We start from the raw sequence: 27,572 nt of genomic DNA, 5'->3' as shown, positions 1-27,572 counted from the left end.
AGACTATAAAACGGACTATTTGTCTGAGTCAGTACGGTTTTCTCAATTTTCTTCCTCAAAAGTATATTTCTTCTTCCCAAAGACAGGTAACAATTTTATTCTGCAGCTTTAGGTACGACTCACTGTACTTAAAAATGTGTCCAACAGAATGATTGCAAAATTCAAATACAAATAGTACAACTCTTTTAAATATCTTGATATATTCAAAACAGATTTAAAGATATTTTGCTGAATAAAGGAAGGGATAAAACATAAAGGGTTTTGGTTTAAAAATAAAAAACATGGATGTCACTTACTTGTATTATGTAACAAAGTCATTACTTTATAAATGTATGACTTAGGGAAAGTTGTTGGGGTTTTTTGTGAGTGGAACACTCATTGGGAATATCTGCAGGGCTGGGGATATACCTCAGTTGATAGATTGCTTGCCTCACATGCACAGGCCCCGGGTTTAATCCTCAGTACCATGTGTGTGGGGGGGGAATATATATACACACACACACACACATTCATACATACATATATATATATATACACACACACACACACACACATACATACACAACACAAAGAGAAGCAAAGGACACCTTCTGACCTAATGGAAGTCAAATGGGGAACTAAATACAGATATTTTAATAAGTTTAAAAATTCAGTTCATCCCATCTAACACAGATTCTTTCATTATTAAATCTCTACTATGTATATCTGTCATAGTCAAAGAAAACCAAAACAGAATGAAAGAATAGTATTATACTTTTTATTGAAGATTATTTTTTTTAATTAAGAAAAAATTCCTTTGTTTTAATAAAGAATAAGTAAAAAATGGTGGAATCTGTTTCATACATCTGAGGATTAAACAGTATTATTATTTTGTGCTTTAAAGAAATACATAAATAGATTTGTTAATTCTACATTCTGGGGAAACTCAGAGTTTAAAAGAGTTTTGAAATTAAGTTGAGATTTACTTATCAGTGACTTTTAACTTTTAACTTTCCAGAACAAAAGATGAATTCTCAGTAATTATGAGTCTAAAAGACATGGGAAAATCAGTTCACAAAACTCAATTAAAAAAGTAAAAAGCTCATGATTTGCAGGTACAGCTCAGTGGTAAGAGCACTTGCCTGGCACAAACAAAGTCCTGGATTTGGTCTCCAATACCAAAGGAGAAAAGAAAAGGATCATGGAGAGAGAAAGAGGGAGGAAGGAAGGGAGGGAGGGAGGCAGTGAGGGAGGGAAGCAGGGAGGGGAGGGGAAAATACAAACTAGAAATTCATATAGTAAATCAGAAACAAACACCCCAGAGCCTTATAATCAAGGGAAACTGAGTCCATGGAGAGATCCATGTTACAAATTAAATAATCTATAAGGTTTTTGCACTAACTTAGTACTAAAATGTGTGATATAGTCTAATAAAATAGATCTATTTTTTCCATTAATGCCACTTTAACATGAAAACCTTACATTTTACAGTGCCTTTCAATTCTGAAAACACTTTCATATTCATTTTCTCATTTGGCCCTCATAAGTATCCTGCAGAAAAAGAAAGCAATATTTTCCTTCAGTGAAACTGAGTTCTAAAGTAATAAACCCAGAACAGAACCCAGGAGTTCTAATTTGGCAATACTGTTATTTCAACACACTGCCTTTCTACCAAATACCAGTGAAGTATGCCCTCACATTTCAGTTGTGAAGGTCACACCTCTTAGTTCTAATCACAGCACAAACTGGGATACAATTTCTATTACGTCTGGGATAGGAAGATGAGTTTACTACTTCAGCATTTCTTTTCTTATACATGCTTTGATTAAGTGTGGTCTACCCTTAACCAATCAAGGTAGAAATTTTTATAGTTTAACTATATTTATATATTTAAAAGTTGAAAGAGAAGCAAATTTACATAAACAACATTTTTTTTCCCCACAGACTTTTCCATAAAATCACATAAGCACTCAACAGATAATAAAGCTATCATGGGGGGGGGGGGGGGTGATCCTAGAAGAAATCTGAATGTATGTTAGTAGTCAGAAATTCATTTGAACTAGAAAATTATACAGCTTTGGTATATATTTTGGGTGTATGAAATAAATGAATGTTCCATTCTCACCCACCTCTGTTATCTTTTATAGAAAAAAAAAGTTCACATGCAAAACAAAATTATGACAACAAAAATATTCATGAAAAAAATCAACAAGGCTGAATTATTTTAACCATATAACATTTTTCTGTGCTGTCTCTACTGTGAAATGCTTCTTTATCAAAAGTTTACCCATATTAAGGATAATATAAAGCAAAGCAAATACCACATCAGTAATTTTAAATCTCTGCGCCTTTGTAGTCCACATGCAAAACTTAAAGGTCACTTATTTTAATTTAGTTCTATAAAGCATGTCTGACACCATTTTTAATTCTGTCATACAAACAAAGTATGTATGATATAGTAATATAGGAAGTCAAATTTCTAATACTGAGAAAAAGCTTTGGGGGGCTTTGGGGGCAAAAGGTCTACTGTACCACACTGAGGCACCTGGACCATAATCTGTAGTATCCCTGGTCCAAAGCCCTTCCCAATCTTGAAATCTCTCTTCTGCTACACAACATCACAACAGCTATCTAGACTTTATTAATTTTGCAATTGTTTAAGCATTATAGGACTAGGTCCTGTTTTAGGTATTAAGAATACTGCTATCATCAAGATGGGCAAGGCTCTAGTCCTCCTAAAATGCATATACCAGTTAAAAAGACAAGTAAGCAAACATTTATCAGGTAAAAGTTAGTGCTATTAAAAATTATAAAGCAGCTGGGCCCACTGGGGCATGCCTACAATCCCAGAGGCTCAGGAGGCTGAGGTAAGAGGATCTGAGTTCAAAGCCAGCTTCAGCAATTTAGCTAGGCCTACGCAATTCAGCAAGACCCCCGACTCTAAACAAAATGCAGAAAGAGGGCTAGGGATGTGCCTCACTGGTTAAGTGGCCCTGGGTTCATCATAAGTTTGAGGAAAAAAAATGATAAAGGTAAGAAATTATGATAAAAGGGATTATCTTTGGTGAAGTGGGCAGGACCTTTCTTAAGATGTGACCTGTGTAAAGTTCTGTGGAAGATATTCTAAGGCAAAGGGAACACAAAGTGCAAATGTGCTTGAAATGAGACTAAGCATGGCATGCATCAGCAAGACCACAGGGAACAAGGCGGAACCTGGACAAGAGATGACTTTAGAGTTAAGAGGGACCTCTGTTCAAGCAAGGACCTGCAGGAATGTGGGTTTTACTCCTGCCATGGAAAGCCAGTATGGAGGTTGAAGAAGGGGACTTTACCAGTTCCGATTCACATTTTTGTAAGTTTACTATAATCATACAAAAGACTGTAGAAGAAAAAATAGACAAAACTAATAAAGAAATGATCACACAGTCCTTTAGTACTTAAGCTTTTGGACACAAAGTAAGTAGCACACAGTGACACTCCCAAAACTTCAATTTAAGGTAATTCTTTGAGAATAAAACTACAAAATGTAAACCTTCAACCCCTCCCACTGGGCATAAAGTTCAAATAATTTCCAGCTTCTCTGTACAGAGAATGATTTGGGAGATAGCTCCTCTGAACCCTTAGTCAATAAACCTGCTTCCTAAAAATGCCTCAGGTGGAGAAGATAATGCTTAGTGAAGTTAGCCAATCTCCCCCCAAAAAATGCTGAATGTTTTCTCTGATATAAGGAGGCTGACTCATAATGGGGTAGGGAGGGGGAACATAGGACAAATAGATGAATTCTAGATAAGGAAGAGGGGAGGGAGGGAGAGGGAGGAGGCAAAGTACTAGCAAGGATGGTGGGATGTGATGGACATCATTATCCAAAGTACATGTATGAAGATACGAATTGGGTGTCAACCTACTTTATATACAAACAGAGATATGAAAAATTGTGGTATAAATGTGTATTAAGAATTGTAATGCAAAAAAAATTTATATGTATAAAGATGTGAATTGGCATGAATATACTTTATTCAAAGATATGAAAATTTGTGCTTTATATGTGTAATAAGAATTGTAATACATTCTGTCATGTATTTTAAAAAATTAAATAAATAAATAAATAAATGACTAAAAAAAAAAAAATGCCTCAGGTGTCCAGGCTCTTCTATCCTACATCATATCCAAAAAGGAGAATGACTGGATTGCAAAAAAGATTTTAAGAAATCAATTTTAAAATATAAAAATGAGCTAAAATGAGAATTCTACATACTAAAGTTTACATACTGTCATTCCACTGGTATGTTTTAAAATCTTTGCTTTGTAAATTTTGGCTTATTTACTAATACAAGGAATTAAGATGATTTTCCACAAAAAGTCATATTTTTGTCTGAACTTTAAAAATCAGCAGCTCTGGTACCTTGTATTCTTGCAAGGCAACAATCTGTGGGAGGTGAGCAGGAATTCTATTTATTGTTATGCAGATGCTAACTCACAATGGGGGTCACTAGGGAAGAATAGAGTTACTTTATTAGAGGAGAGTGAAGGGAGGGGAGGAGATTTGGGGATAGGAAAGACAGCAGAATGAAACAGACTTTATTACCTTATGTGCATATATGACTGCATGACCAATATGGTTCTACAATATGTACAATCAGAAAAATAAGAAATTATATTCCCTCTATATATAATATATTAAAGTGCACAAATGCAATCTACTGTCATGTATAACTAATTAAAACAAAAAAAAATTAAAAAGTCCTAATACAAACTTCTCTAAAAGAAATGGATAAATTCTTTCACTTCAGTATTTGGGTAACATAAGACTTTTTAGTTGTGCTTTTAAAAAAGAAAACAGTGTTATCATTATGTCAACTTTAAATGGGTATTTATCAAGAACCTATTAGGAACCAAGAACTGCTACAAAGAGTATGGAGCCCAGAGAAATGGCTTCAGTCTGTCACAGGAGCTCTCCAATGTGATCACAGTTCTTGGAGATGCTACTCAAAATGTATTCTACAAACAACCTAAAGGTAATCACTAATTCCAAGATCTGAAGTGTTCAATGAGGTTCTAGAGGCTCATCTATACTTCCACACCTTTGTTTCTTGAAAGCAACATTCCTTACAACAACTTCACAAGGTCTACAAGAGTGGGGACAGTGAGGCCCCCCCAACATGGGCATTAGTTGAGGTCTGTACAATAATTCACCATTTAGACAGACTCAAAACATAAATTTATAACTACAAGAAATGAGACTCAAATAAATCCTTTCAACGAGAGTCAGTTATTTCCCATAAAGTCTAGAATAAAAATGTTTAGAGCTAAACTTTTCCTTTTCTAAGCCATCTGACAAGTCAGATGAGACACTTTAGGCCTCTCCTAAGTCCTTTTGTACTATGTGCTAGACATCCTATGGCATATGGTAATCATAAACAAGAGACAATTCCATTCTAAAAGTGTATTGAAAAGACACTCAAAGAGCTGAGACTATGAGATGAGAACCACGATCCAGCAATTTTTCCTTTCCCTTATACATGCTAGAAACACAATTTTAGTACCCTGAAGCAACAGGCCAACACTGTGAATTAAATACTTACATGTAAAAATGTATTTTAAATGCAAAGCAAAGGAAAAGAAAATGCAATCTCAAATAAACATGCATGGATATCTATGCTAGATTTCTGAGTCTTTAACAGTACACATTTTTTTCATGAAAATGGCTTTGTTTCTATCTGAACATTTCAAGAATTAAATGTGTAATAATCTGAGTGCGGAAAAAGAATTACAAAAGAAAATACAAGCAATGCACAGGTGTATACACTATTACTAGCTCAAAAAAAAAAATCGCAGGTACAGGCCTCCACCATGTTTCACTTGTGTATAACTACATTTTATACATGTTTATTTAGTATATCAATGCAAGACATCACATTGAGAGTATAATTAACTGGATGGTAAGACAAAATGCACGTTTATGTGTGTGTTTTACTATTTTTGTGTTTCTGTGTTTCAAAAAAAGTTGATCTTTGTTAGTTGTGTTTAACTGCCATCTAGAGTTAAAATGAATCCATTTCTTTTCCCCTCTAACTATTCTTCTTCAAAATTTTAGGCATATAAGCCAACACATTTAACCTCTATTTCATGACAAATATTTTTTTTGGACACCAAAATTATAAAATTAAAACCATTATTCAGCTTTTCAAATTAACAATTGTACCTACTGTAAACATTTTAAGTTGAGTGAAAAGACTTGTATTTAATGTAACTAAAACACTACTATTGATTATGTAAATAAGACAATATAAGCAATCTAATACACATTTGGACTTAAGAAAATACATTAAAAATAAATTCATGGTCTGTTTCTATGATTCCAATTTCTATTTTTTTTCAGAGTCCAGAAAAGGCAGACCTCCCCCCCCGCAAAAAGAGTTTTTTCATGTTTTTACCCCTGAAAAATTTGATAACTATCCAAATCCCAAGTATATATTAAAACAAGTGAGCTTTTAAATACCCTGACGTTAAAATTAGCATTCATAACCAAACTGGAGGATTTTACAAGAATAAACAATCAGTACAATCACTCAGTTTTCAATTTAAGAAATTATGGGAAATCAAGAGATACTTTTACAAGAAAAAAAAAAAAGATTCGAAAATAAGACTCAGTGCCCTAGAAGCAATATATTCAGAAGAAGTGTTAAAAAAGAGAGAGAGAGAGCACATTTTCTTCTTGCTGTTTTCACATAAAAAAAAATTAAAATACTTATGTCCTTCATTTAACTAACTATCCCAAAGGCATTAAACCACAACAACATTTTCTGACTATATTTTTCATATCATTAGATCCTGAAACAAAGAAGTTGCAAAGCAGTAAAACTGCAACTTGCATTCTTTCAAAGGAAGTCATATGAAAGTTTTCAAGGGAATACATATAGCAAACGAAAATGAAGCTGGCTAGTATAAGATGATTGATTGTTTTAAACAAACAAGACATTTCGCAATAAGCATTGCGAAAAGATGGGGGAAAAGATAGGAATGGCAGCAATGCTTACCATTCAAACATAGTTCAAGTATGCTTTTAAAACTTTCTTAGTTGCTTAATCAATCATAAATAATAAAGTTACAAGATTATAAGAGCAAAAGGGGAAAAAATGGAGAGAATAAAGAACCAAGCAAGAAGGACACAATGAGAAAATGCCTACTTCAAGACTGGCTGGGCACAGTGGCACATGCCTGTAACCCCAGCAACTGGGGAGGCTGAGATAGGAGGAGCACAAGTTCATGGCCAGGGGCAAATTAGTGAAACCCTAACCAACTTAATGAGACCCTGTCTTAAAATAAAAAATAAAAAAGATTGAGGATGTAGCTTAGTGGCAAAGTGTTCCTGGGTTCAATACCCAGTCCAAAAAAAAAAAAAAAAAACCTAAACAGTAATAGACTAGTGAATATATTAAGAGTGAGAAATCAGAGACAGGATTGCAAAACAATAACACAACTTCTATAAATTATACACAGCTAGAAAGGCAACAGTATAAGGCAAAAGGACTGTGCGAGCTTTTTTATTTTTCTTTTTAGATATACATAACAATAGAGTATATTTTGACATATTTGTGTGAGCTTTAAATTACTAAAATATGAGAAGTATATATATTTACCATGCATACAAAAATGGTTTCCAACAATTATGTGTGCTCTCAATGTGAAAATTTTTTAATTTTTTCTAAACTCAATTTTAAAAGTGGTGAGGTTTTCATTTACTTTCCTAAGGAAGGAAAAGGCACATGCAAATTCTCATTGGAAATCTGTAAGGTTAAGCATAGTTTTATCAGCAAGACCTTGTTAGCCAAAAATGTCTATAATGTATGCACCATCTGTGATAATGATTTCTCTACTGCAGTGTTTTATCTGATTGTGAGATAGTCAGGGACCACCATGGAGGGACAAAAGGCTGGAATGATGAAATAAACCCCTGAGCACAATGTGCATGGCATGTGGGTTCTCTACCTTGTGCTTTTCAGCAAGCCTGTCATGAGAACCTGATTTAAAAAAAAAAAAAAAAACAACAACAATGTTTGCACAAGATGAAATTGTTACCAGGCGGAAAATCTAAGTATACCTCTAGCTTCACTTGTTCTTAGTTACCTACAAAATTAGTGACTTTTAAAGTTAACAAAACTGGGCAATACATTATTGGTGTCCTACTAGTTTTGTTGCAGATAACATCTCTGACATGTAGGTTATGGTGACAGAAGTTTCCTATGTTACTTTTCAGGGATCTGAAGCCTGCTTTTACAGAAAATAGATTCTTCACTTGGACCTGCAGATGTCTGATCAGCTACTGCAATGTGATAAAAAGGCTTGACATCTCTGTCTTCATACTGTGTCTCTCTCCTTTGCAAATTTAACCTCTGGGTCAGAGTCTACTCAGGTCTGCACATAGATATTTTGACTGCCTTCAATATAGACATATTAAAACTGATTTGCGTTTTCTACTACACAGCTCTTGGGCTTTTTCAGCAGATACAGCAGCCCAGGTAACCAAAGTTCATCAGCCCTATCATAAGTCCCAGATTAAGCTATAAGGCTAGGATGTTTGCACAGGATAATGGCACCAGCTGCAAGAGTAACTCAGCAGTTCCTGGGATAAACTGACCATGACTGTTCAATGTTCAAGGCTCTCACAAGACCACCATCTTTTGGAAGTGCCCCAGTCAGTGGAAAATTAATGAATTTTAGCCAACTCAAGCAAAACAACAAAAGTTTACATCTTTTGAGGAAACAGCCTGTGTTCCACTCAATGCTGTCTCCCTACAGGTGGAACCCCAGTTAAAACCTTGCCTTTGTGTATTCCCCAAACTTGGCTGGTTTCATTTCTATGAAATTTTTCATTTTCATCCCTGAGTTAGAAGTTCCCCTCTTAGATAAAACCATGGCATTTGCAGGTAAAATGGATGGCGTTGGAGAAGATAATGCTAAGTGAAGACAACCAATCCCCAAAAAACAAATGCTGAATGTTTTCTCTGATATAGGGAGGTTGACTCATAGTGGGATAGGGAGGGAAAGCATGGGAGGAACAGATGAATTCAAGATAGGGAAGAGGGGTGGGAGGGAAAGGGAAGGGGTAGGGGAATAACAAGGACGGTGGAATGCGATAGTCATCATACAAAGTACATGTATGAAGACTTGAATTGGATGTCAACATACTTTATATATAAACAGAAATACAAAAGCGTGGTATTTATGGGTATTAAGAATTGTAATGCAAAAAATAAATAAATAATGTTACCTTAGATTAGATAGAGGGAAGTAAAGGGAGGGGAAGGCAGGGGATGTGGGGATAAGAAAAATAGTAGAATAAAACAGACATTATTACTGTATGTATGTATATGACTGTATGACCAATGTGATTCTACAATATATATACTCAGAAAAATTAGAAATTATATTCCATCTATGTAAAAATTAAAAAAAAAAAAAAAGAAACAGCACATGGACTTTGAAATCCTCCAGAAAAAAAATGGGGCATGTCCTGGGGAACTGAGTTATTCTTGTTAATAAAGTGAACTGAGTCATGACCAGCAAAAAAAAAAGTTCCCCTCTTAGGTAACAACTAGACCTAGACTGATACTTGGTTCACTAACAAAAACTTCTAAAGAGGTATCTGGTTATAAATTATTTCTGATTAAAATCCACCAATTTAAAACATTTCAGATATATTGAGTGTAGAATATTTTCCCACAGTCAAATGATCAGAGTACAAATATGAAGCAAGGTGAAATTCTAATGATTTTATCAAAATAAAGAAAAGCAGATACAAAGGCAATTGGATTGCTTTATCAAATTCCTGAAAGTGTTAAAAAAAAAAATCAGCTTCATTTCAGCTATAAGTTCTTGATGTTCTTTGTACTTACCTACCCAGAAAAACACAAAAGATGGCTTTCTCTAGCTTGGTGTGATGGCACACAGCTATAATACCAGTTACTCAGGAGGCTGAGGCAGGAGGATAACAAGTTTAAGGACAGCCCAGGCAACTTAACAAGACCCTCTCTCAAAGTAAACCAAGGGCTGAGAATGTATCTCAATGGGTAGGAGCATCCCTAGGTTTCAATACTTAGTACTGCAAAAAAATTAAAAAAAAAAATGGTTCTATATAAACTATAACAGAATTTACTATAGCTTGAAGTCTTTGAAATAGAAAGAAATAAAATAATCGCTGAATCTGGCTAAGTTTGTCACTTCTTTTTCCATCCTGAAGCCTTTCTTATCTGTCTGCATTTCTATACTCAGGAGTCTTACCTTCTCCAATTATTTCTCCCACTTTTTACTGTCAAGACTCCATTTTTAAATACCCTACCAGAAATAAAACCTTCAAAACTAGTGAAAACTATGAAAAAACACTGTTTTCAATGCTCTTCCCAGACATACTCTCATGTACACATTTCTGTGCTTACTGCTTCATAGCATACTGCTATGTCACAAGGAGAGTTACAAAAGTAAATCCTTTAGAGGAGCATTTCTATGGAATGCTAGAAAATATAAATTATAGTAGTCTATCTTGATAACCTTTAAGTCTCTGTTATTACTTTTGGTTACTGTTTTCCTAAATGTCACAAGAAATTTTCCAAACTATTCCTCCTTAAGACAGACAATGACCTCTGAAAGAGCTGGACTCAAAGGTGAAAGACCACAGTTTGTCCCAACCATGCTGCTATGAAAACTTATGCAAAGCAGGGACGAAAGCAAAGTTTGTCTGAAGCAACGTACAAATGCTTTAATGCGCAGTCTCTCAGTATTCTGTTTCATGTAACTTATTACCGACTTAAAGAAAAGTTTTCATTTACCTACTCACATAAAATATAAAATGTCTGTAACCATGCAAAAGCCCTGATTCACTCCTGGAACCCAGAATCTATTTGTCATCTTTACTAAGTGTTAAGGGTGTGGAACAGTCCTACCAACTGAAGACAGAGCTCTGGGAAATTGTTTTGTATTAGTGCATTAGAACTGCACAATGGGATTCATTATGCTATATTTTTACATGCTCATAATGTGACCAGTCTCAATCGCCTATACCTTCCCTTTTCCTCCTGAGCCATGAAACAGCTTTAGCGAGAATTATTTCACCAATTCACTCAAAAATTCTGAGTACCTACAGCAGTTCTAGTTGCTGAGGAAACGGCACCCCAAGAGACAAAAATATCAGTTCTTAAGGAGTCTGGATTCTAGTGGTGGGTGTGCTCATAAACAAAAGAGCAAGTATATGGAACATTACTGTGTGGTGCAGAAACATAAGTAGGAAGAAGAGGATAGGGAGCCAGAAGGTAGGGATTTAATACTGGGGTTGCAAACTACAGACAGACAGCAGACAGTGGCTGGGACACCAAGGTAGGGTGCTTCAGGCTACTCCACAGGTATTTGCTGAATAAACTCTGCGGCAAGTTCATTCAAACACTTAGGACTACTTTGCAGAGCTTTTCTCCACAACGGTTCCTAGGAAACCACCTCCACCCTCTGAAGTATTTTTTAACATATGCAAATTCGAGTATAGAAGAGTTTGAAACGCAGCCACCACCAAAAAAAATTTCTCCCCCCAAGTTCCTAAGTACCCTTTGGGCACCTCCCGCGCACTGCCTACCAGACACGAACCTTCTCCTCAAAGCAGCCACGCGTCACTAACCTACTCAGGCAACACTTGCCTTTTATAAAGCTGTGGTGACGTCGTAGCGCATGTGCGTGCATAAAGATGGCGCCCCGTTCTCTGCGCCTGCGCAGTGCGCTTTCCCGGAAGAGCTTGTTGGTGGGCTCCGTGAGCGAAGTCCTTACGGTGGTGCGTCGGTGCGTGACTATCAGACCACCGCATAGATGTCTGCAGGGCCGGTGAGGAAGAGGGAAGAGCCGGGGTGATGAGGAAAGTTCTTGAGTATTTCAGAAAGAAGGGGGAGTTGGGGGGGGGGGTGTCAAAGGGCCGACTCGGAGCGAATCTTGGTTTAAAACGCGCGATTTGCCCTGTCTGAAGCGCCGTAGAGGTACGGAAAAGTTGCCGTGGACCGACTTTCCGGCCTTGCCTCAGTGCTGCATCAATCAACTCTAGTTTCTATGATGCTAGAGAAGCGGCGAGGAGGATTAGCCTTAGCAGGAAAATATCTGTAATTCGACCTTGGCCCGCTAGCGGGGCGACTGAATGCTGTCCTCGGTTCTGAGGAAAGACCGCCAGGCCTTAGGAGGGAAACCCCATGAAGGCAGGCCGGCTGCCAGCTTCCCTCCGCCGGGCTCAGCGCTCTACGCTCTACAGCCAAAGCTGTGTGTGAATGAAGAGTTCAGATTTTGCCTGGATGTTGGTCAGTCAGGCAGCTAATTCATGATCAGTGTTTAATTAAGGAAAAAATATCCTCATTCCAGGAAGGAATTTTCCTTTTTTCCTTTCTTTTACCCCGCCCCCCCCTTAGGTCAGGCACCTTCTGGTTTTACGCCCATCCAGATGTGTCTTCAGGCTTGGGCTCTTGAAAGCTTTGTGCTAGAGCTCTAACTGCTCTGGTCCGTGCTTTTTAACCAAGGTGAACTAAGTGTGTCTTGAAAATGAGAGCTCTTAGTGGCCAGGGTAAGGTGAAGGTACTAACTTGTGCTTTTCCTTACAATTACACATGAAAAAATACTTTCCTATTTGGAAGAGACGTGGTAGAACTGGGCAGTCTTCCAGTAAAGGAAAGACCATGAGCTTCCAGTTGGTTCTCATACTTGTTTGCCTTTCTGTCTATGTGTGTGTTTTTGTGTGTGTGTGTGTGTGTGTGTGCACATGCAATAAGGAATGGTATTCCTGCCTTGAATTTTACACTGGATTTTTTTTTTCTATCTGTTGATACAATAAAGTGTTCATTCGTCTTAGTACCAGCTGCTTGTTTTTAATTCTGATGAAGGTTAAGAGTTTGAAAAAAGAAAAACAGGGGGAAATGTTAAGTATTTGAATTCACCTGAGTCATAGTGTCCTTAGATGGATCTGGCATACGAAAAACTAATCATCTTGAATAAAAATGTATTTAAGTGCAATTCTTTCATTTTATACATTACTATATCTTAAGTTTCCATTTCTCCTCTGAAAGAACCAATGGGTTAAGATACTAATCAAATACTGCATAGCTGAGGATGTGGTAGAAGTAACTTTAAATGTTTTTATTATTTTAGAAGAAAGCTTATGCCACAGCTTTGATTAAAGATGACTTCATTTTTCGCTCAAGAAGTTCGCCTTTCTAAAAGACATGAGGAAATGTAAGTTTTTTTAAAAAGTATAATGCAAACATAGAAGTTATAATGATTTCATTAGCGAAACACAGTGAAGATTAAAATTTTGAAAGTGTGTCATTTTAATTTTCTGACACCTAAGAGATTTGCACATGGGCTGGGGTTGTGGCCCAGCAATAGAGCACTCACCTAGCATGTGCAAGGCCCTGGGTTCGATCCTCAGCACCAAGTTGAAAAAAATAAATGAATAAAGGTATTGTGTCCAACTACAACTAAAATATAAATATAAAAAAAGATTTGGGCATAAGGAATTTTCATTGTTTCTTAAGAAAAACCAGGATTAAAAGGTATAATTCTTTTCTATCTTTTTTACCTTTTGTTACTAATATCTAGATAAATTCACTCTTCTTCTTCCCCTTAGCTCCACAATGACACTTAACCCAGTAAGTCCCCAATTTTCAACTCTGCAAATATGTCAGTGAAATTGGAAAAGGTGCATTAAAATTGATTCAAAATCACAGTCTAGAGCCTATATTTTTATTATTATATTAATTTATATCATTACATAATTATGTACTATATAACTATGTATAAATATAAACTTACTATACTTAAGTTTTTAATAGGTGTTCCACATCTGAGACGAGGGGACAAAATGGGTTCATGGGCTTCTCTAAGTCTCTTACCAGAGGGCCTTCATGGGTATGTGACCTACACAGTCACTGGCCCTGAACTTGGTTTAATACCCTGATGTCACAATCCTCAATCATTGTGCACCAGGTCCTACAAATTGTGCAGCCAGTCTTGCTCTTATATTTAATATTAGTCCTCTCCCTCCTCTGACTTTCATTTACTTAATTACCCAGGTCCTTCTCCTTGGCTTTCTAAAATAAATTTCTAACCCTGTCTCCGTACTCACTACCCAAAAAAATGATTGTTCAAAGTCCTTAGTTTTTAATTCTACCTTTAAGACACCTGTGTGAAATGGTGTTTCTTGAAAACCTCCACAACTATCTGAAAATGGCTAGACTTTTATGTGTTTTTAATCATCTGACATATTTTCTTATCATTTAAGACTAAATGAGCACTTGAGCAGCAAGAAAATTTTAAGTATATTATATATAATGAAGTAGTTTGAGAATTTAATTACTTTTTACATCTTCTTTCAAGTACTGTTTTACCTTGTTGTCAGCATTCATACATACACACTGCCTCTCACTCATATATCAAACCATCATCTTTCTCTTGGAAAAAGAGGGAAAAAATATTTTTATTGCTTCTTCAAACATATGGAAGTTTAGCACAATTCTAAATGTGTAACATGAGATTCAGGGGTACTGAAGTGTTAAGCAGAAGGTTTCATATAGCAAGTTATATCAATGTATATGTGTGGGGAGGTATATATAACTATGTGTACAAGGAGATAGATATGTATTACAGTTTGCATTTTCACCAAAAATTAAAACATATCTTCAACACTCTAAAATAATTTCAGAAGACCAGAGGCTAAAAAACAGAAGCATGTACTTACAAGCATATATAAAGAATGTTAATGAAAATAAAAAATAATTTCACCCAGATTGACTTAAGACTTATTGAACTACTTAAGTTACTCACTGTCCCATTAGTTGATGACATATCTGACTTTCAAAACAGGTTTGAGTTGAAATTAGATGCAATTGAGAAATGAGCTTTTTATACTGGGCAGGCAATAAAATGTTTGCTTTTTAATTTTTTTCACTCTTTCTACTCTTCACTTTTTCTAGAGTATCACAAAGATTAATATTACTTCAACAAATGCAGAATAAATTTGGAAATCAAAACACAGAAAAGGGATCACAACTGCAAGCAGCTGAGACAGCTTTTAAAAGGAATCTTAGTCTTTTAAAGGTAAGCTTCCAGAGATGTTTCCCACCTTTCCAAAAACATTTTACGTGAATTTCATTATTTTCATTTATATGACTCTTTGTTGAGTAATAGGTAGAATTAATGGGGGAGTATCTTGTTTCAAACCCATGTTCATCAGACAGATAACATATGGGTTCTCATTTTTCAAGATGAAAAAAAAAAATTCATGAAAAATGAATGTTTTCAAACATCCAGAAAAATCAATAACTACACAAGGAATATTAAAGTCTCCATTGTGCAAGAAGTAAGAAACAGAAGGTGTCCCTTTCCATTTTCCATCTTCTTTTATTTGAAAGAAGATCCTGAAAGACCTTAAAGTACCTGTAATGTGCTTAGATCCAACTCAAAACCATTAAGCATTATAAAAATAAGAACAATTTGATTTTGCCCTCTTGGAACCACAGTCAACACACAAAATTCATGTCTACTATAGCAGATTTCCCAGATCCTTTTGATGGTTATGGAGGAGGTGGTCAAAGTGTATGATTGCGCAGGGCCTCACCATTTGGCCAATGTGCCCATTTGGAGTAAAATCATATGTGTAACATTTTTGGCTGCTTGCTATACTTTGCTTCCAGAATTGTGGCTTCATCCATAATTAAAACCCTAAAGTTTGCTTCCATTCAAGCTTCCAAGAGATCCTATGACTAAAACATTTGGTAGTAAGACTATATTATTTAAGTTATAAAGCAGTGTTTTCAGTTTTTTATTGTTAAATATTTTCATCGATAGGCATGATACAGTTATCTTCTATCCTCACTAGAGGATAAAGGAAGAGGAAAATTCAGTTATCTTCTCAGCTTCTGGCAGTTTGATCCACAGTAATTTAAGTCACAGCCATAGTGCTACCAAAGCATTCTATATTGCCATATGTCTTACTTGCCCAATGGTGTTAGCAATATTTATTTTTAAATGGAAATATATAGGGTATTCTGGAATTTGCTGTGAAAAGTTAGAAAAACTAAATTAGAATGCTTGATTGCTACCTACCTGAAGCAAATGATGTGATATTTGGTTCTCAAGTGGTGTCCTTTTAATGAGCAAGTATTTGATGAATGCACAGAAGCTGAAAGTGGAGACAGTGAAATAACTGTAAATCATAGTTCTTGATATGAAGGTAATTAGTTGATCATCAAGGCTTAGTTGATGATAAAAGGTTATAAACTCCCTAATATCAGGAACTCTGAGACTTCATGTGATTAAACACTAAATGATATGAAATATGATAATAGGTACGTAACGATGTTTGAGAGGAAGAATATTCTGAGAGGTCTCAGAGAGGAAGCAAGGCTTCATTTATATTTGAATAGGCAGAAAAAAAGGTATTCCGTTGGATTCTTAGCAAAAAGAGCCAAGAGCAGAAAAAATAAATGGCCTTATGAATGTTCATGGTACTACAAGGTAACTAGTGTGCAGATTCACAGGAAACAATGTATGTTGTGGGACAAAAGAAGTTGAGATTTAATATGCAGAGATAATATTGTAGAGATAATAAAGTAGTGACAGTGTCTAAGCAAAAGAAAAATACAAACTAATATCAGAAACATATGAGTGGGTGTTTAAGAAAGTTCATTTACTATTTAGATGCAAGGTGATAACAAGAATAGAAAAACTGGAATTAAGAAGAAAAGCTAAGGGCTGGGGTTATGGCTCAGTGATAGAACACTTGCCTAGCACTTGTGAGGTACTGGGTTTGAACCTCAGCACCACATAAAAATAAACAAATAAAGGTATTGTGTTCATCTACAACTAAAAAAAATGTTTTTTTAAAGAAGCAAAGCTAAGAAATTGTCATGTATGGATGATCCCCTACTTACAATAGTTCAGCTTACACTTTTTTGTCTTTAGGATGTTGTGAATTTAATTGACACCCAGGCTAACAATATGCAGTAAGCTACTCTTGGGATGCTGGGCAGCAGCAGAGCTAGGCAGCTCCCAACCAGCCATGCAAGATCACAAGGGAAACAAGTGATTTTCTATAGTGTGCTGTGTGGCCAAGCTAGGATGCTCAGTAGGATGGGTGCTTTACATATATTTTCACACTGTAGTCTCAAATTATGATTTTTTTGACATAATCCCATTATAAGTCAAGGAGTGTTTGTAGATAAGAAAAATAATGAACCTGGTTTTATAGTTGTGAGAAACTTCAGTTTGGTATGGCATTTTCCCCCTGATTACCAAAGTAATATATTCTCATATTTAAAAAAAAAAAAAAAACATTTAAAAGAAAAAGATGAATCACTATATATCCATACCATCCTACCCATCTGGACTTAAGTACACTTTTGTATATTTCCTCTCAGTCTTTTAGTAACCACTGTTTGAGCACCTATTACATCAGACATAGTGCTTGTTGCTAAAAGTAGTCTTTTCCCTTTTCTTTTAATACATACTTTGAGTAATTATATAGACAACTTTATCCTGCTTTCCCCCATTTTTTTTTAATTTTGGAAATAATGTTCATGGCTCTACTATATAAGTCACTATAATAAATAGGAGTTAATTACAGAATTTTGAGATGGGAGAGAACTTTTTCAGGGGAGGGGAATCATTCCACCACTGAGCTACTTTAGCTCTCAGGAGAAACTTTAAATGACATAGATATTACACTAGAGTCTCATCTAAAAGATTTAAAACATTTTTAGCATTAAAACTTTTTCTAAAGACACAAAATAAATAAAAATGGACTTGATTTGGCCCAAAGCCCCATCCAAAGCCTTTCTTTGATGTGTGGCTCTTGCACTAAAAACCGAAAAACCCTAATCTGGGCCAATTCTTTCAAGATGAGGAAACCGTAGGGTAACTATTCCTAATGCCTCTTGTCAGACACAAGTTAAGTTACCTCTAGGATAGGTATTTCTAAAGTACTGCACACGCCTTAAAAAATGGTACCATTAAAATCTGTACTGTAACGATAGGAACAAATAAGGATGGCTTCTATTATCATCCATCATTTGACCTCTTAGATCTTGTAACCAATATAATAAACATCAAAAGTTAATGGCCACAACAGACACTAGTATGGCAATATGTAAATCAATGGATGTGTAACTGATGTGATTCTGCAGTCTGTATATGGGGTAAAAATGGGAGCTCATAACCCACTTGAATCAAATTGTGAAATATGATATATCAAGAACTATGTAATGTTTTGAACAGCCAACAATAAAAAATTAAAAAAAAAAAAAAAAAAAAAAAAAAAAAAGTTAATGGCCTTTAACTTTTGAAAAGGAAGATACAACAGCAGCATTTTATATTATATGGTTATATACTTTAAAAGGCTAAGTTTTGTGAATGGAATCAAATTAACAGATTAAAAGTACAAAAATTAATAGCAATTCTGTGTATACAACCAGAAAAGAGATCAGATTCACATTAACAATAAAATTCTAAGATATTTGGATGTGCTCTTAACAAGGGTTATTCATGATACTATAAAACTACTTATTACACCACGAGATTTAGCAGAAAGCTTAAAAGGTGACATATGCCTTAATCCCGACTAGGGAGACTGTTGTTTTTCTAAAGTCACTTGTCACAAAGTTTTTTTTAGATTTTTTTTTTAATTCCAAAACTTTGCATTGAACTCAGTAAGTTTCTGAAAATTCATTTGGAAAAATAAATTGTCAAGAATATCAAAGAATAAGGAACATAATAATCCCGACTAATATCTGACCATATTAGTGAATATACGGCTGTGAATATAAATAAGGAAGAAACAATCAGAGTCCAGTCATAAATGTCATTAAACTGAAGTTAACTTGGAAAACACAGGCTAAGATATTTTCCTCTATTAGAATTAGTTAAGTGGAATTTATCTGCCTTTTAGAAATATAAGTATAATTAGTGTGAATTTCAGAAGAAACAGGATTTTGTTACCATAAATACTTGTATGATACAAACTGTAATTTCTCCCCATCACCTCCCCAGAAAAGTTAGTTTTACACAGAAAGGCAGTTCTGTGGAAAATAATGTCATCTCATGAGAAAGCCAGAAGCATACGCCAGAGGAAGAAAGAAGAGGAAAACACTCCTACAGATCAGAGATTCAATGAGTGCTTCCTCTGAAGAGTGATCTGGAAGTGTCCATAGGACAGCTGGCAGTTAAATGGGGCCTTTGACCAAACTGCCACCCAGGATGGCTAGTTACTTAAGTTTTCTACTAACCACCTTTTAAGACAAGAAACAGATGAAATGTATTATTTTAAAATAATGTTTTTAGTGAGGCATATACAAAATATTTCAAATGTTGGCTATAAAAATGTTTTCTGAGTCTTCAAAATTCCATGTATATTTTATTCTTAAGTACATCTTAACTCAGACTTGCCACTTCTCAAGTATTTGGTAGCCACAGGAGGCTAATGGCTAGTGTATCAACAGGGCAGATCAAGGGGCCTCGGCAGACACAGGTTTGAAGTTTAGGGAACGAAAACTTCTACAATGGATGGATGTCTCTCCTTTTGTAATTTGGCAGTCATTGATGAGCACTGCCTTGCTATGTTAGAGGTTGCAAAGAGTAATATTCAGATTTTTTTTATTCCTTCTCATTCAATTGCTGAATGAATTCTTTCCCTCTTCGATTACTTGGTTACACTGATATCCAGTTCACATAGGAAAAGGTATGCAGAGTATCTGATCTTTCCCCATTTTTAATGGTGTGACTTTGTGCACACATGTGTGTATTTTGTTTTTGCAGTTCTGGGTTTTGAACCCAGGGTCTCACACATGCTAAGCTACACCCCCAGCCCTATATTTAGTTATTTTTATTTAAATTTTTTTGAAGTTGTAGATGGACAGAATGCCTTTATTTTATTTGTTTATTTTTATGTGGTGCTGAGAATCGAACCAAGAGCCTCACGCCAGGTAGGCAGGCACTCTGTCACTAAGCTACAGCCACAGTCCTATATTTAGTTTTTAAAATAATATTGTTTTTACAGCAGTCCTCCAGAGGTGATCACTGAGGTATTGTTTTGTTTTAAATTTAACTGGAATTTGAAAACCTGAAAAATTACAATTTTTTAAATTCTTATTTATGCTTAAATTATGGCACTTTTACAAAGTGGAAGCCTCTTCAAGTTAGCTCCTGAATGTCTTTGACATGATCTCGATAGTCTTTGATAAAATTATCTGAAAGAAAGTAATCTATCTAGGCTTACTGGGTATGTTTGCTGCCCACACCAGGAATTGGTCATTGCTTCAGGGAGTCTTGGCTCCTTTTGGCAGGAAATATATTTAGAGCCCTCAATTTGGGCACTAGGACTATTTATTGCAACTTCATTTGATCATTTTTTAAAGATAAAATATAAGAGCATCTATCAGTACTTCCAATTTAATTATAGGATTGCAAGTTTCTTAACTCAAAACCTTGCACCTATAGATTTTTTTTTCTCAAACCTAAAATTCCATTTCCCATAGAATTTTCCAATACCAACATAACTACATATAGTAGACCCTTCCTTACCTGTGGGACGTATGTTCCAAGACCTCCAGAGGATGCCTTAAAACTGCAGATGATGCCTAATCCTATATATGCTATTTATTTCTACACATAAAAACTTGTTATGAAGCTCAGCCTATAAATTAGGCACAGTAAGAAAGTAACAACAGCAAAGAATAACGGAACAATTATAGCAGTATATCATAATAAAAACTGAATGTTTTCTTTCCCTCACTCTCAAAATCTTATACTATACTCACCCTTTTTATGATTATGTGAGCTGATACAATGCCAGTATGATGAGATGAAGTAAAGTGACTGACAGACATTGTGACATGGCAGCAGGCTACTACATGAGGATAACTGAAACATAAGCACTGTGATACTGTGGCAGCTAAGCTGATAACCCAGATAACTGCTAAGTGACTAACAGGCAGATAGCATATACACTGTAGATACACTGGACAAAAGGGTGATTCATGTGCTAGGATGAATGGGATTTCACAAGGTTTCTTGCTACTCAAAATGACAGACAACTTAAAACTTGTGCCTTGCTTACTTCTAGAATTTTTTTTTCCTTTTTCTTTCTTTGTGTATATACCCATGTGGGCATGCTGTGCTGGGGATTGAATCTTGTGCATGAAAAGCACACACTTTTTAGAACATTTAAGCAGTTTCACAACAGGTGTGGGTAGAAGTGAAATGATATATACTCTTGGCATAAGTCAGAGGACTTTGTAAGTACTTATTGAGTAAGGAATTCCCACCAGCACTCATTCAAGTGGGAAAAAGATGAGCCTCCTTTCATTGGGTTGAGAAGTAAGGGTTAGGATGCCAGGTTGGCCAGTCATCTACAGAGATACCTGGAACTAGATGAGACATAATCTTAAAAGGATATGGGGTAAAAATATGAAGACAGATATCACAGTTCTTAAGAAACCCACACTTAGAAGCAAGGAAAGAAAAAGAAGCCAGCTAAAGAGAAAGAGGAAGTAAGAGAGAGGGGTCAGGGAGAGGGAGGTGAACAAAAAACATCTATGTAAAATATCACTAAATATAAGAAAGAGGCTTTTCTGAGATGTGGTAATCTTGGGGTAGACATGAAAGTCTGTCTCACCATAGTCCTGCTTTCCCAGCCCACGTGCGTCTGCCCATATCTGCTCTTTTGTTTGCAAATCTGCTCTTCTAAAGAGATAATCAGCATCTTAATTTTCTGGTCTTCAAGAAAAACATTTATAATACTGTCTACAGTGCTAGTAACACCTAGATCCACAACTAACAATAGCTTTATAAACTGTTCTTAGAATATTGGCACAATTGAAGGTGTGATTATTCTCTTTGTGTTTTGGTGACTGGATTTCTAAAAGTAAGAAATAATTTTCCAGGACCTTGTAAAATCTGAGCATAATCACAGAAGAGTTAGGCTTCCATGTCTGTTGTGTTGGCATCAAACACTCTTCAGTGTGCATCTTAGATGTAAACCTCTGAGATGGGTTAGTCATGCTAATAGATCAATTTTTTAAACCCCAAATTGATGTTGTTTTGGTTTTTTTCCCCCCCTTCAAATCACCTTCCTCTAGACAGCAGGTGCACTAATGGTTGTGCAACTTTGGGGAGTCCCTTTAGGGAATTTCCTGTTTTTCCCTTTTACATTTCACACCCATTCCTTGCTCCCGCCGCTACCATCTGCTATCTTTTTTCTCCCGTTCAGCTTTGGCTTCTTCACACCCCACTCCCACGCCCTTTTCCATCTCTCTCCGTCTGTCCAACAGCCCTCTACTTAGATTGCTCCAATGCGTGCAGGGGATCAAGAGAACTTCCTCTTTTCTATCAATTCACTAAGCTCCAAGGAGAAACAAAATTTGCATGGCCTTGAAGCCAGGCCTCTGTGACCTTGATAAACTAGTAAGTGGACACCAGACAAAAATAGGTGCCAATTTGGGGAGTGTTTTTAAACGAAGTTCAAAGGTCTCAGCAACAACTTGCAAAATCCTACAATAACTGGGCAAATGTTTCATGCATGTATGAAGCTAAAAAAAAAAATTGTACCAGGTTATAAGTTTAGTTATCCTGGTGTTTTGACAACTGTGAGAGAAAATACACGTTTCTACAAGTTAAGCTACGAATTAAAGCACAGTGTAACTACAAATTAAAGCACAGTGTTTGAATGCCATCAGCTGAATAATACACTACCTAGCAATAACATTTATCATTGAAATTAACATCGAAATCTAGTCCTCAAAATCTGGATAGCTTAGTAAGAAGGTCTTGGCAAAAAGTACTAAGGCACCTCACTGAACTTCTTTTAAATATGTGAAATGTTTGCATCAATATAAAAAATTTAAAGATGAAATGCTGAACCAACAAAATGTGTGCCACTAATTAATGTACCATTTGCATCATCAGGGGAGACTGGAACTCATCATTTTTAAAGTTAGCACAGTGTGGACTTGAGTATCTGTTTTTGTACCTGGATTCTTGATTATTTCATTCGTCTGGTTGTTTTTAGGTCATCTTAAAACTAAGTTAATGCTCTGAGCATTTTTAAAGGAAGTTCTTTTTGCAAAAATTACTGGCATTTACCAGCTATTCAAAGTGAAAAGGCAAAATGTAAAAATACCACCCCCCTCTTCTATTTTAAAATCAGAAACCCTGCACTCTTTAGTAGAAGCTGGTTAATTGAGCTATAGTCAGTTCTCCTACCTCAATGTCCCTCCATCAGTTAAAACTGTGGGTCTAGAGAGGAGCTGAGGTGAGAGATTTAGGGTGTAGATACTGGTAGGATAGGTGTCATTTGTATTACATAAATACACTTTGATGATAAAATGTTCTCTCTATATACAGGATATAGAAGCAGCAGAAAAATCTCTGCAGACCAGGATTCACCCAAATCCACGGCCTGAAGTGGTTTCTCTTGAGGTGAGACTCTTAAGGGAACAAAAGTAACCGAGACCTCACCCTATCAGTAGGGTACTGTAAAGTAAACAGTGGTTACATGTGTGTATTACCCAGATTTATTTATTCATCAAAATAAGCAAGACGTGTTCAATTGATCTTTTTATATCCACAATACCATGTTTTATAGGTAGTGAGTAATGAGAAAGGATTTTGATGAAAATAACTTTTTTTTTTAAATCTAATGGAATTTTTTTTAAAGGTCTTTACCCCTCTTCCCTTAGAAACAACAGTCCTGTTAAATCATAGAAAACATGATGTAAACCTTAAGGCAGCAGCATGCTTAACCAGAGTGCTTTTCCTGTTAGAAGTAGCAGTTCTGTCCCTTCACCAAAATTCAACCAAAGCTATTTAAGTACACATTATCATACATGATAGTGTGGCTTTTGTCTGTTTGATTTAGCTCAGTTCAAGAGCAGGGTGAGAAGATGTTTGCAAAAATGAACCATATTTGGTATATGAATGTGTTTGTGATGAATGGGAATTTACTTCATGTAGAATAGGTTCTATTATGTATTTTTAATAACCCTTTTCAAATGGCAATTTTGCTTTCTGCCCAACGGGGGATATGAATGGACTCAAAATTAAAGGATGAGAATTTTGCCCTCAATTTTGTATGTCATCTAGGGTAATAAGAAAAGGCAGTGATCGAAGAGAGAAAAAGCTGTGGTACAATGTCATGCTCCAAGCGTCTCTTTCTTTGTTGAATTCTCCAATACCTTACCCTGGCAAGCACAGGGCCCACACAATAGGGGTTAATCCAGCCGTGAATGGCAGAGAAACTCCCAAGCACAGGCCTTGGATGGTATTTTTCTTGGCTAGTCTTGCACAGCAGGATGACCCTTTATTTTAAAAACGTCAGGCTGCTTCTGAGACCACAGGCATAGATTGTATAGACATGGAGAATCCCTCAGCATTTTTAATTGTCAAAGCCACTGTACGTTTTTAGTGATCAGTGTAAATAATTATGTGTTCCTAGTGCTATCCAACTCATTGGATGCACTGCCCCAAATGGGACTGGTAGTGTTGATCTCATAGAAAATGGTCTCCTATGATGCAGGAATTTTCACAGTAGCTCTCTTTAGTCTCCTTAGGACAGTTACCTAAGAAACCATCACAGCTCCTAGTCACAGCAATGTTACATGAACTTCTAAAGCCAGACGCCACTAGAGTCAACCAATAAAAATATAGCATCTCAAATTTCCAGCTATGTGTATTAAAAAATGGTTAAGCTGTATTGATAGTATTTGGTCATACAAAAAAAATTTAAGACAAATTTCAATTTGAAATGTCACGGATTTGTAAAAGGTAGAATGGATACATATCTCCCATATACCTAAGGGGCCAATCCATCTGACTCCTAGACTGTAACATACTAGTTAGAGTTCCGTTCCCGATCTCATCCCAGGTCAAATCATTTTATGTAATTCTGAAGAAAGTATTCACGTTTGACCACTTCACTGTAATCATTTTGGTATCATTTAGTATAAGAAAGATCTGGAACATTAAGCTAACATATTTAATGATTTATAGCCATAAATGACACAACTGGCAATAATCACAAGGTTGGCCACAAGAGGGCGTGTAAAATCACAATAAAATTCTAAAACCTGTAATTCTGCCAGGCTCTGGTTTTACTGAGAAATTTGAAAATTAACACTAGTAAGTAGCCAGATTTTTTTTCTAAAATTAACATAAAATATTCTGTAGAGGAAATTCATTCTATGTATATATGTGTGTGTGTGTGGTGTGTGTGTGTGTACACGCACACACACACTTAAGTGAATAAACATTTAGACTATTATGAAGAGCCAAGTTCAATTGCTTGATATGCTTTTTTACTTCTGGATTTTTTTTTTCAGACTCGTTACTGGGCATCGGTAGAAGAATATATTCCCAAATGGGAACAGTTTCTTTTAGGAAGAGCACCATATCCTATTGGTGTTGAAAATCAAAATAAAGCAGAAAACACCCTTCAAAATGAGACACAGCAATAACTTTTTTGCATCCTGTTTTTAATTATTTAATAAAGCTAAATAAAGAACAATAATTGCAAGAACTTTGGGAATTGAACATGGTTCATATTGTTCAATTAACTCCTAAATGACAATGAATTCAGAAGAATTTACTGAGAAGTCTCTAGTTATCATCTATTACTATCCCAACGTCATGAATTTGCTTTCTACCAAACCCCTGAAAGTGTTAAAAACTAATATTACAGGTGAACTATTTATTAAACAAGTTACTAAATCTGCATTGTGTGTGCTATTTTAAATATTTACATCACTCTCATCTAAATAGGTTGGTTATAAGTTTTCTAGAATCTTTACTTTTTATTACTTTATTATGGGGACAAAAGTAGAAGATTAAGTAGTTGCCTAATTTTTTTTTTAACGTATAAACAGGGACACTTAGCTACTTTTGTATAATACTTATCAGTAGATAGATTTATAGAATTTCGTGCTTCACAGGTAATCATATCTTCCAAAATTCTGGAGATGGAAAGAAATGAATTGTAAAATAGTGGATAAGTAGCCAGTTTCAGGAAGGCTCATCCTTGGTTTTGAAAAAGGAGATCCATCAGAGCTGGAAATGGTTTTGGATTTTAACTTGGTTATTTAAGGATTGCCAACCCTGTGACTACAAATAATCCCTCCCTAATATTTTCATTTTTAAACTGTCCTTCTGTCTCCCTTCTATTTTCAATTATTTTTGAAAAGATTGTTAGTCAAGACAGGGGCAGTGATTCACCTCTATAATCTCAGCTACTCAGGAAACTGATGCAGGAAGATTACAAGTTCAAGGCCAGCCTGGGCAACTTAGCAAGACCCTGTCTCAATATATAAAATAGAAAGTGCTGGGGATCTTGTGCAGTGGTAGAGAACCCCACTGGTTCACTCCCCAGGACAGTAAAGGAAAAAAAAAATAAGTGTCAGAAAGCTTTAGGTCACAACCCAATGCAGCTTTGAGATTCTTAGTATACCAAGTACTTGAGCACTAGAAAGAAAATGGTAGTTTTCTAACTATAGAGGCAGCCTCTGCTAGTAAAAGGTCTATGCTACATTACAATTAACTTAAATTGTAAAGTATTTTTTTTTTTAAAAAAAAAGGACAATAGGACAAACTTAAAAAAAACTATTGAAATGTCCATCCTTCTACTAAGTTCCTTTAAACTACCATCTTGGAAATATCCTGTTGAGTGGGTGTTGGTGTGGGTAACAATAACGTTGTTTTCATAATATGTGCTGGCAGATTAGCACACTTCTCTACAGTGTTAACAGTTGTAATTAAGGAATAAACAGCACAGAGTGTCAGTCCGATAACAATTTCATCTATGGTGTCACAAAATGTCACAAAATATTAGAACTGTTATATAACTATAAAAAGTATCAGCTTAAAAGCCAAAAGCCTTTTAAAAAAAAAAAAAAAAAGGAAACAGAAAGGAAGAAATAAGAAAACTGGTATAGCGGCCAGAACAATTTTATACCTTCTCGAGAATGTTCTGTCATGAAAATAAATTGATAAATTTTTTTGCTGTTACATTACAGTTTGGTTTCTAGCCATCCAGTTGATTTAGCAGGAGAATGCAGGTTTTTTTAGCAGCTTTGAATTGGTAAACAGATTTAGATGTAGTAGGAAGGAGCATGAGGAAGTTGTGGTTTTTTTTTTTTTTTTAACATCCAATCTTCCCCAGCATATGCACATAAGAAGGTGAATGAAATGGAGCAATGTGAAACTTATTTCTCTTTAGTCAAGTGAAAAAAAAAAAGACTAAACATTTGTTAGCTGGTAAAATATTGTGTCAAGCAAGTAGGCACATTCCAAAATTAAACAGTGGTTGATACGTTAACGTCCTCAAATATTTGAGCGTACACTTCCTTTGAGATCTGTAAATTAAATCACCAGTAGATTAGATTAAAATACAAAATGAATGGCAATGTAACCATCTCAGAAAAGGTTCAGTTTTTTTTTCTCTCCTAAACTGATTAACTTGCTGGTTTTTTTGTTTGTTTTGTCATTGTATCTAAGTCTAATATACCCTGAATTGCAATTTAGGGCAGAAAGGAAGGTAT

General features: G+C 35.5%; 1 protein-coding gene and 1 long non-coding RNA gene across 4 annotated transcripts in view; one reads left to right on the top strand and one right to left on the bottom strand.

Annotated features, from left to right (window-relative positions):
• Window positions 1-11,682, bottom strand: part of LOC124098195 (uncharacterized) — a 63,126-nt gene extending 51,444 nt beyond the window's left edge. The window contains exon 1 of one of the 2 annotated variants that reach the window (XR_006853494.2): window positions 11,611-11,682. This is a non-coding gene — a long non-coding RNA (uncharacterized LOC124098195). Of the gene's footprint in view, window positions 1-9,875; window positions 11,514-11,610 lie in introns of those variants that run through there. The other variant, XR_009227566.1, reaches the window with a different exon arrangement.
• A 2-nt stretch (window positions 11,683-11,684) lies between these two features.
• On the top strand, window positions 11,685-25,755 carry Cep15 (centrosomal protein 15). Of its 2 annotated transcripts, none has more exons than XM_046452992.2 (5): window positions 11,685-11,841; window positions 13,144-13,227; window positions 14,967-15,090; window positions 23,389-23,463; window positions 25,362-25,755. In XM_046452992.2, exons 2-5 carry the CDS (start codon window positions 13,175-13,177, stop codon window positions 25,494-25,496), a joined length of 387 nt encoding a protein of 128 aa, XP_046308948.1. In that variant the 5' UTR covers window positions 11,685-11,841; window positions 13,144-13,174; the 3' UTR covers window positions 25,497-25,755. The 2 variants fall into 2 exon arrangements, with proteins under 2 accessions (XP_046308948.1, XP_046308952.1); XM_046452996.2 differs by having other exon boundaries at window positions 11,739-11,799.
• The last annotated feature ends 1,817 nt before the right edge of the window (window positions 25,756-27,572 follow it).

This window comes from Marmota monax, unplaced genomic scaffold, assembly GCF_021218885.2.
Source record: "Marmota monax isolate L192 unplaced genomic scaffold, Marmota_monax_Labrador192_F-V1.1 WCK01_AAM20220418_F8-fsc00042, whole genome shotgun sequence".
NCBI classification, from domain to species: domain Eukaryota; kingdom Metazoa; phylum Chordata; class Mammalia; order Rodentia; family Sciuridae; genus Marmota; species Marmota monax.
Note: the sequence above shows the minus strand (reverse complement) of the source record. Positions and strands in the feature narration are given on the sequence as shown.

Coding starts and splice junctions, on each gene's coding strand:
- Cep15 (XM_046452992.2), top strand. CDS start 13,175: ATGACTTCATTTTTCGCTCAAGAAGTTCGCCTTTCTAAAAGACATGAG. Junction 13,228..14,966: donor TCTAAAAGACATGAGGAAAT/GTAAGTTTTTTT, acceptor CACTTTTTCTAG/AGTATCACAAAGATTAATAT. Junction 15,091..23,388: donor GGAATCTTAGTCTTTTAAAG/GTAAGCTTCCAG, acceptor CTCTATATACAG/GATATAGAAGCAGCAGAAAA.